General features: G+C 39.7%; 1 protein-coding gene across 1 annotated transcript; it reads left to right on the top strand.

The window, feature by feature from the left end:
* The first annotated feature begins 6,725 nt into the window (after positions 1-6,725).
* Positions 6,726-15,078, top strand: LOC123966723 (probable E3 ubiquitin-protein ligase ARI5). Its single transcript, XM_046042850.1, has 5 exons — positions 6,726-6,987; positions 13,654-13,845; positions 13,989-14,089; positions 14,378-14,533; positions 14,623-15,078. The coding sequence occupies exons 1-5, from the start codon at positions 6,726-6,728 to the stop codon at positions 15,076-15,078; spliced, it is 1,167 nt and encodes a 388-aa protein (XP_045898806.1).
* The last annotated feature ends 748 nt before the right edge of the window (positions 15,079-15,826 follow it).

Raw genomic sequence — 15,826 nt, 5'->3', positions numbered from 1 at the left:
CAAACTAAAATTATTAAACGTCACAAAGAGTCTGTCTTGCATTTAAGGTATTGTGGTATCTTGTGCCCCTTAAAACAAGCATTAATGCAACAATTTAAAAAAATACAAATCATGATTCAGAACATTTTACAATACACAGACATTTCGTATAATGTCGACCAAGTTAATCCAAACAATGATTAACACTGTTCACACCGATTGTTGTAAATAAAAGCACAAAAAATATCTGCACAGATTTTAAACAAATAACTGCTTGGAATAGGCTAAATTTAAACCAGCAGGACTAAATATACTTTAGTTATAAACAAAGATAATAGGAAAATCTGGTAATACTTACTGACAGCTGGACATTACATAATGAATTAGTAACATTTAGTGGAGGATGTGGCTACAACTACTATTAACCGACAGCCTATAGCCTACAAGACTGCATTTAAATTAAAATTTCGTAGCTAAAGAATGCGTCTTGTAACTTTGATAAAGAAGAAAACAAAACGTGGTGTTACCTTGTAAAGTTTTGCCTTTTGCAGAGAAAACTGTTCAGCAGCAGCAGCACACAACGAACCAAGTTGAGAACCAGTCCTGAAGTCGTCAGTATAGTCAGTGTCTGTCTGTATGAAAACATTAGTGCTATGCTACTTGGGTTTTTTTTAAGTCACAAGCAGAATGCAGTACGATTACATTCTTGCACTTTAACTTTTTCCAATCAGAACATTATAACCACATCCTTGTTCTTGTTTTTTCTACCTGTGGAACGAATGTAGTCTAACAGGTAGGTTCCGTGAAGTTTTTCCTGCTGATCAAAACACTTTCTGTTTCAGTTCAGTGTTTCTCAGAAAACACTTTGTGTTGTAGATGTTGATAAATTTCATAGGAGATCGATCTTTGTTGGTTTCTAGCAGCTATGTGTACTAATTGTGAAGACAGGGTGCTTATAGTGAATCTGGCCTACTTCCAGAGTAGAATGTTGCTCCTTTGGTGCCAGTAATATCACTTATAAAGAAAGCACTTACTTTGCACACTATTGAAGTAGATGGTTCTTGGCTTGATAGTAATAAAGAAGCACAAGATCCATTTAATCCAGTAGGCTAAATTAACTGATAAATGTGTGTTTTTATTTAGCAAACTAAAGAAAGGAAAAGAAAATGTATTTAAAGTTAAGGCCTTTACATTTATTGTAGGCCTACGCCTTTATCTTGGCTGCCACTAATCCCACCAACCTGACCTTGTCATGTGACACTGAAGCTGCAGGTTTAATCACTGTTGTGTTGCAGGAAGTTTGTTCAACAAGCTAAATCATTAAAATTATTTTGTGGTGACAAATCCAGTAGCTGGAGTGATTATACAACAATCAAAAAACACAACATGGTTTGATTTTTTTTTTAAGTCTGTCTAATTGTATCTTGCTAAATTAATTCTTAATTCTTTTCAGAAATGTTATTATAAATAAATGTATACTGCAGGATTTATTATATTAAATTATGTTAATACTGGGTGACATTATATGAGCTGAGGGAGGTAGGTCAATCATTATTAAGTATTTTCGTGTCTAAATTTTGTAGTGTTTTTGTGGCCTGGATATCTATTATCCAGATTATGTTCAATTCAATTTTATTTATATAGTGCCAATTTAACAACAGTTATCTCCTAGCGCTTTCATATAGAGCAGGTCTCGACCATACACTTTGTAATATTATTTACCATGAGCAAGCACTTGGCGACAGAGGCAAGGTTTCTTTTAAGAGGCAGAAACCTCGAGCAGAACCATGGCTCAGGGTGGGCGGCCATCTGCCTCGACCGGTTGGGGTGAAGGAGAGAGAGAGAGAGAGAGAGAGAGAGAGAGAGAGAGAGATATTAAGAAAGAAGGAGAGAGGGCTGTGGGGAGTAGCCGACACAATATCCATACAGAAATACAGAAGGGAAAGGTAAGACTGAAAATAAATAATGTTAGTTATTTATAGTATTGCTGGGCAACAATTACATTTTTATATTGTGAATAATTGCATAATTCATACAAATACAATTCATTATTAGCTATAAGATTTTACTTTGTGGCAAGATCAGTTGGCCTTAGTTAACCTACAGAATCATGTGATCTCTTGCACACTCTAGCAGGGGGTGTCTCTCATTACCCAATGTCTCACATTACCCCATTCTCCCCTAAGACTTGACACTTCCTGTTGCCAGAAAGTGGCGCTATGACATTGTGTGTTTATTGGCATTACGGATGTGTTCAGGGTGGGACTCTCATCCTACATGTAACATTTGGTGTAGATCTGAGCATGCAAACTGAAGTTAAAACAACTTCCTGTTTCATGGCGAATCACTTATTTTGGAAGCCACGCCACAGACACGGCCATTGACGAAAACTCACAGATAGCACAACTTTTCATTGTCAATGCCTTTAGAAGGTCCAGAAGACTTCCAGAAGTCGATCGGACTAAATCTGTAGGACGAGTTTGTTAAAGTACGCACCCTGTAAACGTTGAAAAAGAGGTTAAAATCACACTTTCGATTCAAAATGGCTGACTTGACTTTAGGGTATGGGTTCTTGGGGCTTTTTTGTGTGTCTTGATACATGTCCCCAGAAAATTTCTCACATGTAGGTTGAAGTAGGCGCGGGGGCTAATTTTTTCCAACTTTGCAGGTGGCGCTATAGAGCCATTTTGCCACACCCATGTGCGAGACCCTTAAAATACGTAATTTTTCACCAGACTTCACATGTCTGCAAAGTCTGTTGAGTTTTTGGGGACATTTAGGCCTTCAAAAGTGTGATTCATTTGGGAGAAAGAGAGAGAAAGAAAGAATAATCCTTACAATTTGAATAGGGTCCTCACACATTTCATACTCGGGCCCTAATAAGAAGAATAATTTAATAATTAACGATTACAATAGGGACTTCACAGCGGTTGCTGTTCAGGCCCTAATAATAGTAATTCTAACAAACACAATAGGGACCTCACAGCGGTCGCTGTTCGGGCCCTAAAAAAAACAACAAATATTTACATTACATTCTTGTACTTTTTTTCCAATCAGACCATTGTGACCACATCCTTGTTCTTGTTTTTTTATCTGCAAAAAGAATTTCACTAGCAAGGACCACAATCAATAGGTATAATTAAATGATTTATTGAGTAACGAACAGAAGATATATGAAGCTTGCAGTAGCTGAATAGACATTAGAAAGCGTTGTGGGGAAGCTATGATAGGGAAATCCGCCCTAGCACCCGGGCACGACGGACCCCCTATAAACCTATGGAGAGGATGAAGAAGATCAGGAGGCAGGACAGAGAAAGGGGTGGGAGGGCAAAGGGGAGGACTTAGGACGTGTGGGTATTTATGGAAATGCTGGCGATGACGCGCTTGATGTGTGGTCCCGCTCCTGAAACGTTGCTAATTAGCACCACTTCACTAGCAAGGACCACAATCAACAGGTATGATTAAATGATTTATTGAGTAACGAACAGAAGATGTATGAAGCTTGCAGTAGCTGAATAGACATTAGAAAGCATTGTGGGGAAGCTACGATAGGGAAATCCACCGTAGCACCCGGGCATGACGGACCCCCAAAAGCTTCCAGTTATTTGAGAGAACATTGGGTGAACTGGGATCTCGAAATCTTAGTGTAGTGGTGGTACGCTTTACAAGAACGGTGTGCATGATCTGTATTGGATGCTCGGGAATGACTCCGTTGTAGCCTGAATGTTAGTTCAGATCCTGGAGGAGTGACTGAAGTAATGGATGGGAGAATACCTTGTGAAAGAGTACCTTTGGCGGACCTGCTGGTAGAACCAGAATTGAGTAGCTACTAGACCAGTCTCAGACAATCTCGCATGGTTGTGCGCCAGATTTCCCTAGTTCACGAGGGTCTTAGAGGGTTCAGAGATGACTGAACTTAAATCTGAAATGAAACCGAAGAGAGCGAGCGTGGACGTGACGGTTAAGGTTCAAGTCAAGTGAGGGATGCTGTAACTGGTGCATATGGAGTGGATGCAGACTGGACGGAGAGTCTGCTGTAAGAGGAAGGCTGCCGGGTTCTTGAAATGTCTCTTGACGTTGAGTGCCTCTAAGAAGTTGGGTTATGCTGGAATGCGTTTGGAAGCCAGTGCTTCCGCTAAGATGGACTTCAGTGGAGTGTGTTTTGTTGCCACTGTGGGCGTGTTGGTGTAATGAGAAGTGGTGACGAGATTGAATGACGGGGAGGTTGTGTCGTGCTTGTTGTGACGGTGAGTTCTTCGAAGCAAGCCTGTAACCCGAGAGAGGGCTATGCTGTTGGTAGTAGAGTTTCGGGGACCATTTTCCTGCAATTAGTCTTCTTTGTAGAACCCCCAAAAACCTGCAGAATATGTGGCGGTGGGGTAAGATTGGTATCTTGGGGTGTCACGGTTGTTTGTGAAAAGTTGAACCGGTCCCGTTGGCGAAGGTTGAGCCAAAGCGAGGAGGAATTGGTGATCGAATGCTGATTGCATGGGCTTTCAATCCAGATTAATGTGTGAGATGGATTGTGTTGAGAGTGAATCCTAGAAATCTAGGGTCTTGGGAAGACCTGCTGTTTCTATGCAGACCTTGGAACCTGGAGGTTGGAGAAAACAGAGAGCTTGGAGCGGCGGCAATGGGTTAGAATGAGACCGGGAACAACTTGGGAGGCATGTTAGGGTTGCGTGGTTGAGTGTGCCCTGGTTACACCACTGAAGCAAGCTGTGGCTTAGGAGCAGTGTGGATTTTTGGTAAACCTGTGCCTCTGACTTGGGGACCGAATCTAGGATAATGGCCATGTAATCCTTTTAGTGTATGGAGAAGGTGGACGCAACTTTTCGGAGTGAGTTCCCTCAACCTGGTGGATGTTCTCCCTTTCGGGTAGCCCTTCGAGGGATCTTTTAGTAGTAGTAGTTTAGTTTAGTAGTTGGTGAGGAAAAGGCATGATAGGAAGAACGAGATATTGTGTAGTTTACAAATGTGTTTGGGTAAACTAGTGAGCTGAAGAATGGGAGATGGAGATGAAGAACGGGAGATGAAGAATTAGGATTAGCTGATGGCAGCGTAACGGGTTAAGAGGAAAGTCCAAAATTAGAAATGGAAATAACTTGGTTCTGTTAGGGCTATGGAGGAACGTTGGGTGCCAGTGCCGGAGCTTCTAGCTGTAGTTGCTGGACTGGTAAGATGAGATGCTGGAGATCCTGGCATCCCGGTGCCAGAATCCCAGACTGGAGCGACCTGCAGAGATTCATAGATGTGGGCTGCAAGGGGTTTTTACATCTCGGTGCCTAATGACCCGACTAAGCTAGCCCGAAACTGTTTTCAACCACGAATTGGATGGTTCTATGTAACAAACTGACTGATGCAGTCAAATTGGTGATGACTGGGAGTGAGCGGCATCCCTGTGCCAGAGCCCTTTAATTTGAAACAACTGTTCGTTCAAAACAACTTTAGTTTAAATTGCGGTTTGTTTGGAATGACTTGCTGTTGAGACAACATGGCTCTGAACAACATGGTTTAAATGAATGGAAATGACTGTTAGCTGGATGTTATATTGAAACGATTGTTCGTTAGAAATGCTGTTCACTCAAAACTATTGTTATCTGGAGATGAATGTTAGCTCGATATGAATATTAGCTCAAAACTAGTTTTGCTAGTAAACGACTGTTAGCTTGAAAGACTTAAGAAGAAATGAATGTTTACTTGAAAACGACTATAGCTTAAACCAAATTAGCTAGAAGATGACTGCTTGGAATGACTTAGTTGGAAAATGGCTAAGCTAGGAAATGAGTGGGGCTCAAGACGATTGTTAGCAATGTTAGAAATGATGTGGTTAGATAACAACTTAGCTAGGTAATGACTCTTTACTTGAAACGACTGTTAGCTCGCTCGAAGTAAGCGCGATGCGGCTGTAAGCTTGCTCGAAGTAAGCAGCTGTTAGTTCAAAGTAAGCGCGAAACAGCTTAGTGGTTGATGGGAGCTGACGGTGGGCATCCCAGTGCTTAATGCCCCTACTGAGGTTGTTCGGTGCTGGGGCCCCCTGCTGTAGCTGCTGGAAGTGTCCAGCTGTCCGTTCGGAGGCCCCTAATGAAGCCTGCTGCTGTGGTTGGTAGATGTAGACAGCTGGGGTGCTGGCATATCCCAGTGCTGGGTACCTGAAACTTCGGGAGCTGGATGGCGGGTGCAGATGACTCAATGTGGTTGTCCTGTGTGATGTAGGCTGCTGGTGCGGTCAACCCCGATGAGAGGTGGAGGCTTGGAATTCTGGTGTTGGTTGACGTCCTGTTTTGCTTTGGTACCGACTTCTCTGCTATCATTTAGCCGATGCTTTTATCCAAAGCGACTTCTTACAATTGCTATAGCAACTAAGTGTCTTGCTCAGGGACACAGTGGGAATCGAACCCAGCTCTCCCACACCAAAGGCAAGCATCGGAGGCCCCTATGCGCCATCACCACCCACTCTTGAGATGGAGGTAATATGTGAACTGTCCCTTTAACAGTGGTGCTGACATCACGGCGTGCGTAATGCGCCACCTGGAAAGGAGCTGGGTTTGACGGAACTGAATGCATGGCACGCTGACATGATAGCTTGAAAAGTTTGCTGTATTGTCTGTTCTCTAAATCGGAATTGTTACATTTACATTACATCAAGAGTGGCTATAGGTTGTGTCTTGATTGTTCGTGAAGACTGTGTGACCCAGGACCTGTGATCAGCTGTTTGATGAGAGGCAGGGGATTCTTCGGGTGCAATGTTTCTGATTGTTGAGGAAAGTGGACCGTGGAAGGTGGATGCCGTTAAGGCTGGACTCACCCACTCCCTGGCCGACTTTAGGATTGTAGAAAGCAGGGTCTCAAGCGTGGAGACGGAGGAGAGAATTCGGCTTCTGGTGCTGGGTCTGCTGACGAAGATGTCTCGAGTCCGTCCGAATAATTCAGCGTCCGATGGTTCGTCTGTGGACTGCGAGGGCCATGTAGGATACGAGGGTGAAGGGGAGGACGTAGGACGTGTGGGTATTTATGGAAATGCTGGCGATGTGTGGTCCCGCTCCTGAAACTCTGCTAATTAGCACCACGTAATCTAACAGGTAGACTATGCAAGTTTTTTCTGCTGATCAAAACACCTTCTGTTTCAGTTCAGTGTTTCTCTGAAAACAAAAAACTTATCACTGGGGCGCAAAAGGTACATCTTTTGTACCTTTAGTCAGAGGAACAAACTTGTACCTTACTCATTTGTACCCTCAAAGGGGCAATATTGTATCTTTAAGGATCAAGTATGTACCTTACAGAAAAGGTACAACAAAGTAGCTCTGGAAAAGGTACAATTCTGTCTCATTAAGGTACCACCCCAGTGACAAAGCCATTTTGTACCTTTGAGTGGCAAAAAACATACACGACTCCTTAAGTGAAAGAAAAACAAGACAACTTCCAACTGAATTTTATACATTTATTTTAGTCCTTAAAATGGCCAACAATTTCATCCACAAGATCTCAAACACACAATGTAACAGCGAAAAATAAAATAGTTTTAGGATCTGACAATATTCCTTTTTTTTTGTACAAGTAAAACTTTAAGGCATTTCACTGACCAACTACCAGCACGTCAAAGACAACTGTTAGCAATAGCAGAGGGTAGCTGTATGGCAGAGGATAAAAACAATGGCAACATATTTTTCCCCCCTCTTACAATTTCATACACATCACTGATAACAATTATGTTTTCGCTGACCTAAAAGATCCAACAAAACACTTTAGACCATAACAAAGTAGAAGACATTTTAAAAACAATACAATCAGTCACACTATTACAGTGGATAAACTACATGAGGCTGAATGATGAAGAAAACAGGCTTTAAGCCTTAGAATTTGCCTTCCTTATCAACAACTCCTCTAATACAGTTTAACATAAATGCTGCATATTAACAAACAGTTTATCATCAACACAGTATGTATCCCAAGCCTGAAAATCCATTACTTCAAAAGGGTCAAGTAGTGTCCAGTCCTGTTCATATTTTACCAAGCAGGCATAGTAGTTATGACAGAAAGATAGAGGAATTAACAGTTTTCCAAATAATACTCAATCTGTATGTATGTTCAGAAAAAATTTGATCTGAAAAAACAAAGCTATGTTTTCACAATGCATATGACCCACAACAAAGACATCTCTCACACAATATTTAACACTGTTAATTGCTACCTCTGTTATGTCCTGAAAACTGATATGTTTGTACCGCTCACTAATAGTTATTGAATGCTTAAGAGCTGAAGGAAGAGACTGTAACAGGATGACGGTCAGTCCCTCTGATGCCAATTTCTCAAGGTCATCCAGTAATGGTTTCAAAATTTTGTCTAAACCAAACTGTTTGATGTGACAGTAACGGACAAGTAAAACTAGATGAATATGTTTTAGCTGTGAACAGTACTTTGAACCTACATTTCTAACAGTATAGTAAAACGGTCAAAACATGGGACAACAACAAAATCAGTTAAAACATGTACATCTCTTTTGCTATTTTGCTCTGTCTGCATATAATCCCAAACATCTTCATGAGAGCAGTATTTCTGAAGTACATCACAAATAGGTACAAATGAGTAGCTTCCAATCTTACATCCACTTGAATCTCTCAGTGCATAGAGATGCAGTCATTTTGAGGTTTGATTTACAATAGTTTTTCAGCATATATGGAGACCTAACAAGTTTTGATGCCTCTGAAAAAAAGTCAGAGGACTGCAGAAGTTCAGGACAAGTTTCAACATTGAAGTCATTTTTCTCAAGATGATATTTAAGAAATGCATCAAAGTTTTCTTTAAAGAAGTCAAACAAAAACTTTACATCATTCAGTATTTCTTGTTGAACAGTCTGAGGAAGGTTTTTTTTCCCTCTAGATTTCAGAATGAAGCCCAAAAGATTCTCTCAAAACTGCAACAACAGTTCATTCATATCAGGAAGTGCAGGAGAATTGACAGCATCACTGGGCCCCTGCTCCTCCTCCCCCACTACTGTTTACTGGATATTATGAGCACTGGCATGTCTGCCTACAGGAAATATAATGTCTTTATGCTTCCCGTAAATATGCCTCGACACCCTCTGCTACAACAACTATTGTTACTAGTCCTATTGCTATTATTGTTATTATAATCATTAACATTACGACTATTATCATTAACACTACTATAAATATCTGTACCATTTTTCATTTCTTCATCAGACAAGCGTATTGATAGCAAGTCTCAGAGTGAAGTAATGTAAACAAAAAAATAAGCATGCAAGTTACACACCTCCCCAATTATGACAAGAATGTCATGTTTCTCCCTGAAAAGGATCAGCAACAGCATATCGCAGCTCTGAAATCAATCCCTGGAAAATAACATAATACATTTTTTTTTTTTTTTAAATGTATGTAATGTAAGTGAGTGTATAGTGCATTTTGGTTGGGCAGGCATTATCTTGTCTGACCACTGAAGAGAAATTCAGTATAAATATAGCCCCACAACACTAGTGGTGACCATGGGCTAATCAGCCCATGAGTGAGTCACTTACCAGGAACATCTTCAGTGAGGGCAGCCTCTCTTTCCTCAGAAGCCAGATCAGCAAGAGGAGATTTCTTCTGAGTCAATTTCAGCACTGTAGGTATGAGGTTCTTCGAGCCATCTTCATTTCCTGAAATAGCTGCAACACAGCACAAACAACAGGAAAGCTTAACATATAATTTGTTTAAAAAAGTCAAACTATTAGTAATTGAATATTAACTACCAAACACAAATGTAGAGAATGAAAAGTTTTAGACAAACCCCACACGGACTATTCAGGAATGGGTATTTGTTAATGCCGTCTTCAATAGTCATCCCACTAGCAATCTCTTGCCTTCTCCAAGCGAATGTCCTCAACATCCGCTCCTCCATAATGCGAGTGTCTTTTGGTACTGGTCTTGCAGGACTTTTACATGGTTTTCTACTGAGGTAGCATCCTCACCAATAACATCCACCTCCTACGACACAGAGGGATGAGAAACATTATTGCTCATTTGACAGTTTTTCCCCCTTTTCCAATGTTTATGAAAAATTGCGTGTAAAACACAAAATTAAATGTACACAAATCTATAGAGAAACAGAGAAGATGCTCTGACCATTGATGTCTTGGTTCGTTTGCAAGTGGTTTCTTCCTGTTGCGAAGGCTTATTGTGATGAACAAATTTCTGTTTCATTCTTCTCACCTCTTCATCTACCTCGCTCATATTTGAACTTTCTTTTGAGAGACATGTGCCAGGTATGTTGTTTAAAAGAATAGCAAATGGGGCAATTCAATAGGCATACAAACCTCACGCAGAAAACTGACATCAGAGGCATGTATTTAAAGAAAATACAAGGTGGGAACACAATTTGTGCATCAAAGTGCAGGAAACATAATTTAGCTTGACTGCATTAGTACTCTAGGTAGAATAAACAAATAAATAATCTGTCAACTCACATAACCATTGCCCTCTTGTCTTTTAAGAAAGGGTACTTCAAAAACAGGGCTTTGCACACTTTCACATAGTCGTCATTGGACGGAAACCTGTAACAATGCAAAAAAGGGTCAAGGTTTAACATCAGACATACAAATAACTTGCATTAAAATGCCATGATCCAGTTGGGTTGCCATACTTACATTGTAAGTAGTAGTAGTAGTAGTAGTTTTGGAATTACACTCATTTAAATAGGGGTACGTTGTTTTAAGCAGAGTTTCCCCCAAATATGCTTGGAATGTAAGAGGTTAACGGTCCATGGAGATCTACACTAGTTATAGATAGTTATTTTTCCATGGTTTTGCTTAAGCCTACAACAATCACACAACATTAAGTTACCTTGGTTCCACTGTAGCCTGCCCTGACTGTATCGGGACAGGTTCGAGGGTTAGAGTCACGGTTTCCTTCCACTGCTGAACAAATTGATTGAATTTAGCTTGCTTTTTAAACAATCCTTCAGAGGTATGAACCCATCCTCTCAGTCAATCCACAGTCCACTGCTTCTCCATCAACTTCATTATCTAAAATTTAAAAAAGGAAAACAGCAATGTTAACCACCACAGTAGTAAGTGCCCAAGTCACGCTCCTCTAATGTTGTTGGGGCAGTTCAGGGAGAACCAGCATCAGCTGCCTGTTTTATAACATTAGTCTTTGTAATTACGTATTTTCACAGAAATGTTTATATATTTTAACGACAATAGACTTTATTCACAGGATAAGTAATTTACCGATAGTCACATGCTAGTGTAGTGGTTGTGTTGTGTAGAAAAGTGAAACACGCGTGGATCTTTGGCTTTAACCTGCCGTTTATCTGGTAACACAGGATAAAGATCAGTTCCAGCAAGTTTCACGGAGACAGCACATGTAGACTGTTATGGGGCGCCCATGCTACACACAAAGGTCTCCATGGAAACAATGTACATTACTCTCACAAAATACATAATTACATAAACAGTATAACAAAACTAGTTAACAGTGTAAAAATTAAACAGTTGACTAATGATAAAATGCAAATTTAATTTAATAATACCACAGAAAGTGATGGCAAGTGGAATAATTAACTCGGCTAAACTAGCATAATTCCAGAAAACATAATTTCGGATTATTTATTAATGGTAGAACAAATTATGCAGGTATTATATTTACATTGTTATTGTGAGTGTAATATATGAGTCAGTTCATGAAAATGACAGTGGGAATTTAAAATTTGCGCGTGCGCACAGTTGGACCAACTTTATTACGTTACCTTAAATGTAGTTAACGTCGTAGAGAATCGTCTTATTTAAATCTAATTCTGTAGGAAACACTGCCAATACCGCCAAAATGCCCTTTCTTTAGTGTTAAATTTCAAACCAGTCTAAAGACTTTGTCAGAGTCATTGTTTTCCTATGGGGAGAGAGCAGACGCCCAACCTGGCAGTGCAGATAACGTTAACGGTACTTGCTTGCTAGCTAGCTCGATGGTGAACTTGAAGTATCGTTAGCATGCTAAGAAAACATGTAGAATGACCATATAGGATATAAAACTAGCTAAATGTTTTAACTAAGTTACTTACTAGCTAGCTAATAATGTTAACCTAACGTTAATGTTACATTAACGTCGAATGTAACGTTAATGTGGGTGACGGAGTTTGAACTGCATTTGGCAGGTGCTAACGTTAATTTTCAACACTGTATTTAACACCACAAACACTGATTAAAATCCACTTAACCCACCTTTGAATTTACTCTGCTCCTCCTCAGTGACCTCTATTTCAGATCGAATTAACTCTACGACCAAATCATCCGTGGTTAATTGTGCAAGTGCCATTCCAACTTTTCATTCAGTTCCCACTGTTTGGATCAGTGTCAGTTCACTCACGTATCCTTCCACGAGCATAAGTTCTGCTTCCGCCGAGTTGACCGTTAGTCTGTAGCTAGATCCTTTCAACAAAACATTAACGCGTCAACAAAGCGTCAACAATTATTTTTAGTTTCATTGAAATGAGATGTAAAAGGGTTTGTTTAAGCTGGTACTTTATGAAAACACCACCACGCCATTTTTCAATTTAAAAAAAACTATCCCACATTAACATGATTTAAAAAATAATAATTTAGAGGGTCACTTCACAAAAAAGGAATGCTGATTTTGCCAAACTTCAAACAGTTTAATACACATATCACAATTACTGAGAGTTATTAAGTTTGAATATTTATATGTTAGATGAACTTGTGATTCTATATTGAGTGAGATTACATTTATATTTCCACATAAATCTCCACACAAGTCTTTGTTGTGCATATCCACAAATTCCTGCTTTTACATTTAAACAGAAAGGTACAATTATTTGTGGTACAACTATGTACCTTACACCTTATGAATTCCACAATGTACCACTAATCAGCAATTGAGGGCGCATTACTGTACCTTTAAGGCACATCATTGTACTTTTAAGGGAACTTTTGCTATGTTTGTACCTCAGGGAACAAAAATGGGCCTGCATTGTAACTCTTTTTCTAACAGTGTAGATTGCTGCAATCATGATTAATTGATTATTTTCAGAGGAGACGACTCTATCTAGCGTAGATTCATTCTTGGGTAAACCCAATTTAGGATGCTGCGGTTATTTTCAAGGAAGAGTAGAAAAAAAAATAAAACTACTGAGCCATGGAATCATGGATAATGTAGACTGATATCAGTTTCGTAAAAAAAAAAAAAAAAAAAAAAAATAGAAGAGAGTTTCAACTATTTTCATTTGATGTACAACAGGGCCGAGTTCAGATATTTTAAAGGAAACGGTGGTGCCTTGAACACCATGTTGTGTACGAAAGTGCACTGCACTTCACTGCCTATTTAATACTTGTTGCTGCAGATTGGGTAACACGTCTGACACACCCAGAAACAAGTAAACATACCTTGAAGACTGTTGTGCAACATTGCACATTGTTTCAAGGAAACGTCGATGAAAACGGAAACATAGCAAACCTGTTCAAAATGTTTTGAGATTGAACTCGCCCAAGCTTTGCATCGAGTCATGTCCCCTACTCTGCCTCTGATTGGCTAACCCTGAACCCACCCACAACCTTAACCAGCCCTAACCAGTGGATGCAACAAGTACTAACAAGTCTGAGGCAGAATTAGGCAACTCCACAGACCTGATCTTTTTACGGATTTGCCATCTGTTATTATTTCACAGGAGAGCGAAGAGTCAACATGGGAAATAAACTGTCTAGTAAACAGAAGAAAAAACGCAAGGAAAAAGTTGCAAGTAGTCTGCAGATACGTAATGACTTTTTGACTGGTAGGAGTTTGACAACTGAAAGGGAGAAGTGTTATGATCCTCGAGACAGAACACTTACATTTGTGAATGGAGATGATGATTTAGATTGTAAGTAGCCAAATTTCATAATTGGGCATTAATTTAAATTAACATACAGAGCTTCCACTATGTACAACGACTTTTTTTAAAGCTCTTAATTTGATTATCTACTGTATCACTCTTTGCTCTCTTTGTTTTTGTGTGTCTCATAGTTTTGTGCGAGGACTTCAAGTCTCTCAGAGCAAAGATGTCCTGTGGTCATGCCGTCACTCCGATGTCTCTCACCAACTGGTGTCGCAGGTTGCTGGACCAGGTACACTGTTAACATCACCTTCATCATGAAATTCAAAGACATTTAACTAATTGCACTTTACTGTAAAATGCAGTGTGTAAAGAAATGTTAGTGTAAAATTATAGTTTCGTAGTAAAAAAAAAAACAGAACATGAATCATTAGCTGATAGATGAAATACATTAAATGAAGAAAGGGATGTTATTTTTAGGAGTTAATCACAGCAGGAGCAGATTGACAGATGCTCTTGAATTTGTTCTACAAGGTTTTCTTCTTCTTCTTCTTCTTTTTGTTTCTTTTTAATATGTAAGGGTGAGTGCAGATTTGTGTGCGGCCAAACTGACTGTCATGTTGAGTGGCCGTTTGAGGAGGTTTGTAAAATGGCTCTTCTAACTAAAGAAGAAATGGAGTACTTTGAAAAAACACTCTTCCGTAATGTTGCACAGGATTACTTGGATGTCAAAGTAGTAAGTATTTATATACTCTATTCACAAACTGTTCCTAGAAAAAAGGGTGAATTTAAAAACATCTCATTATGTATAACTTCACTCAACAGTGTCCTGGCTGCAAGTCTCGCGTGGTGAGAGCTGATCTCAGCGAACTAAGTGTTGAATGCACAACATGCACAGCTGCCAAAAAAAGGCCTTATATGTTCTGCTGGCAGTGTTTGAGGGAATGGAGAGGTCCGGCTCCACGTTCAGACCGCTGTGAAAATTATGGCTGCATCAATCAGCCACTAGAAACACTGAGAAACTGTTTACATATCACCTTCAACGATGTGAGGGGTGTCACTGGCTGTCCCTGCATTCGTGCCTGTCCCACCTGTGGCTTGCTGGTGGAGCATAACAAAACTCAATGTAAGAATATCATCTGCCTTCGTTGTAAGGTGGAGTTCTGTTTTGTTTGTCTGAAGCTCACTGAAGAGTGCCTGAAATCATCCACACATTTTCAAGCTTGCTCAACTGGTGTAGCACCTAGACAGACCTCTATACCTGTGTGGCAGAGGAAATAATTCTGTTAATTTAACACTGTGAACTCAAGAAATACAAATACACATTTTTAAGTTTTAAGTGTTTTAAGTGTTTGTTTATTCTCCATATATAACATAAGATTGTTGGTTTTACTGTAAAATAAATAAATATATACTATTGGTTTGAATAAATTTGTCTGTGAAGGGTGTCAGTCATCCAGGTCATAGATATCCAAGGAAGGTTAAAAATTAAGGGCAAATGGACTTGGTTAAAAACATATCATCCCTCATCCAAGAGACTTCTTCAGTTCTGACTGACTGGTAGGGAAACTCAGCTATCTAACCTCTGTGGGGTGTCAAGATCATCAATACCAATAGTGCTCCTGGATCCTGACAACAGTCGTTATGGTCGTTGGAGCAACCCAAGGCCAAGTCTGATTGACCATCATTGGCAACTTCCCATGAGGCCAAAAGTGACTGTTTGTTATGTTTCCTGGGAAGTGATGAAAGGACAGCATTATAAGTGGTGTCGCAGACTCCTACCTCTGTTAAGCCACGGTTTGTCAACCAGGGTTTAAATGGTTTCCTTGACACCATTTTCAAAACATCCGTCCTCAAAAAACTTAGACAACTTAGACACCTACAGAAGGATAAACACATCAGCACTTTTTCATTTCATATTACTGTTTTTAACCAGGACACATGTAGAAAAACAAATAAATTGTGTTCTTAAAGGATGGTCTCTTGGTTCTTTATTTGTCATATATATAAAATAAATACATTATGGACA

This window comes from Micropterus dolomieu, unplaced genomic scaffold (assembly GCF_021292245.1).
Source record: "Micropterus dolomieu isolate WLL.071019.BEF.003 ecotype Adirondacks unplaced genomic scaffold, ASM2129224v1 contig_14112, whole genome shotgun sequence".
NCBI classification, from domain to species: Eukaryota; Metazoa; Chordata; class Actinopteri; order Centrarchiformes; family Centrarchidae; genus Micropterus; species Micropterus dolomieu.
The sequence above is the reverse complement of the archived record's forward strand: the minus strand, read 5'-3'. Positions and strand labels throughout refer to the sequence as shown.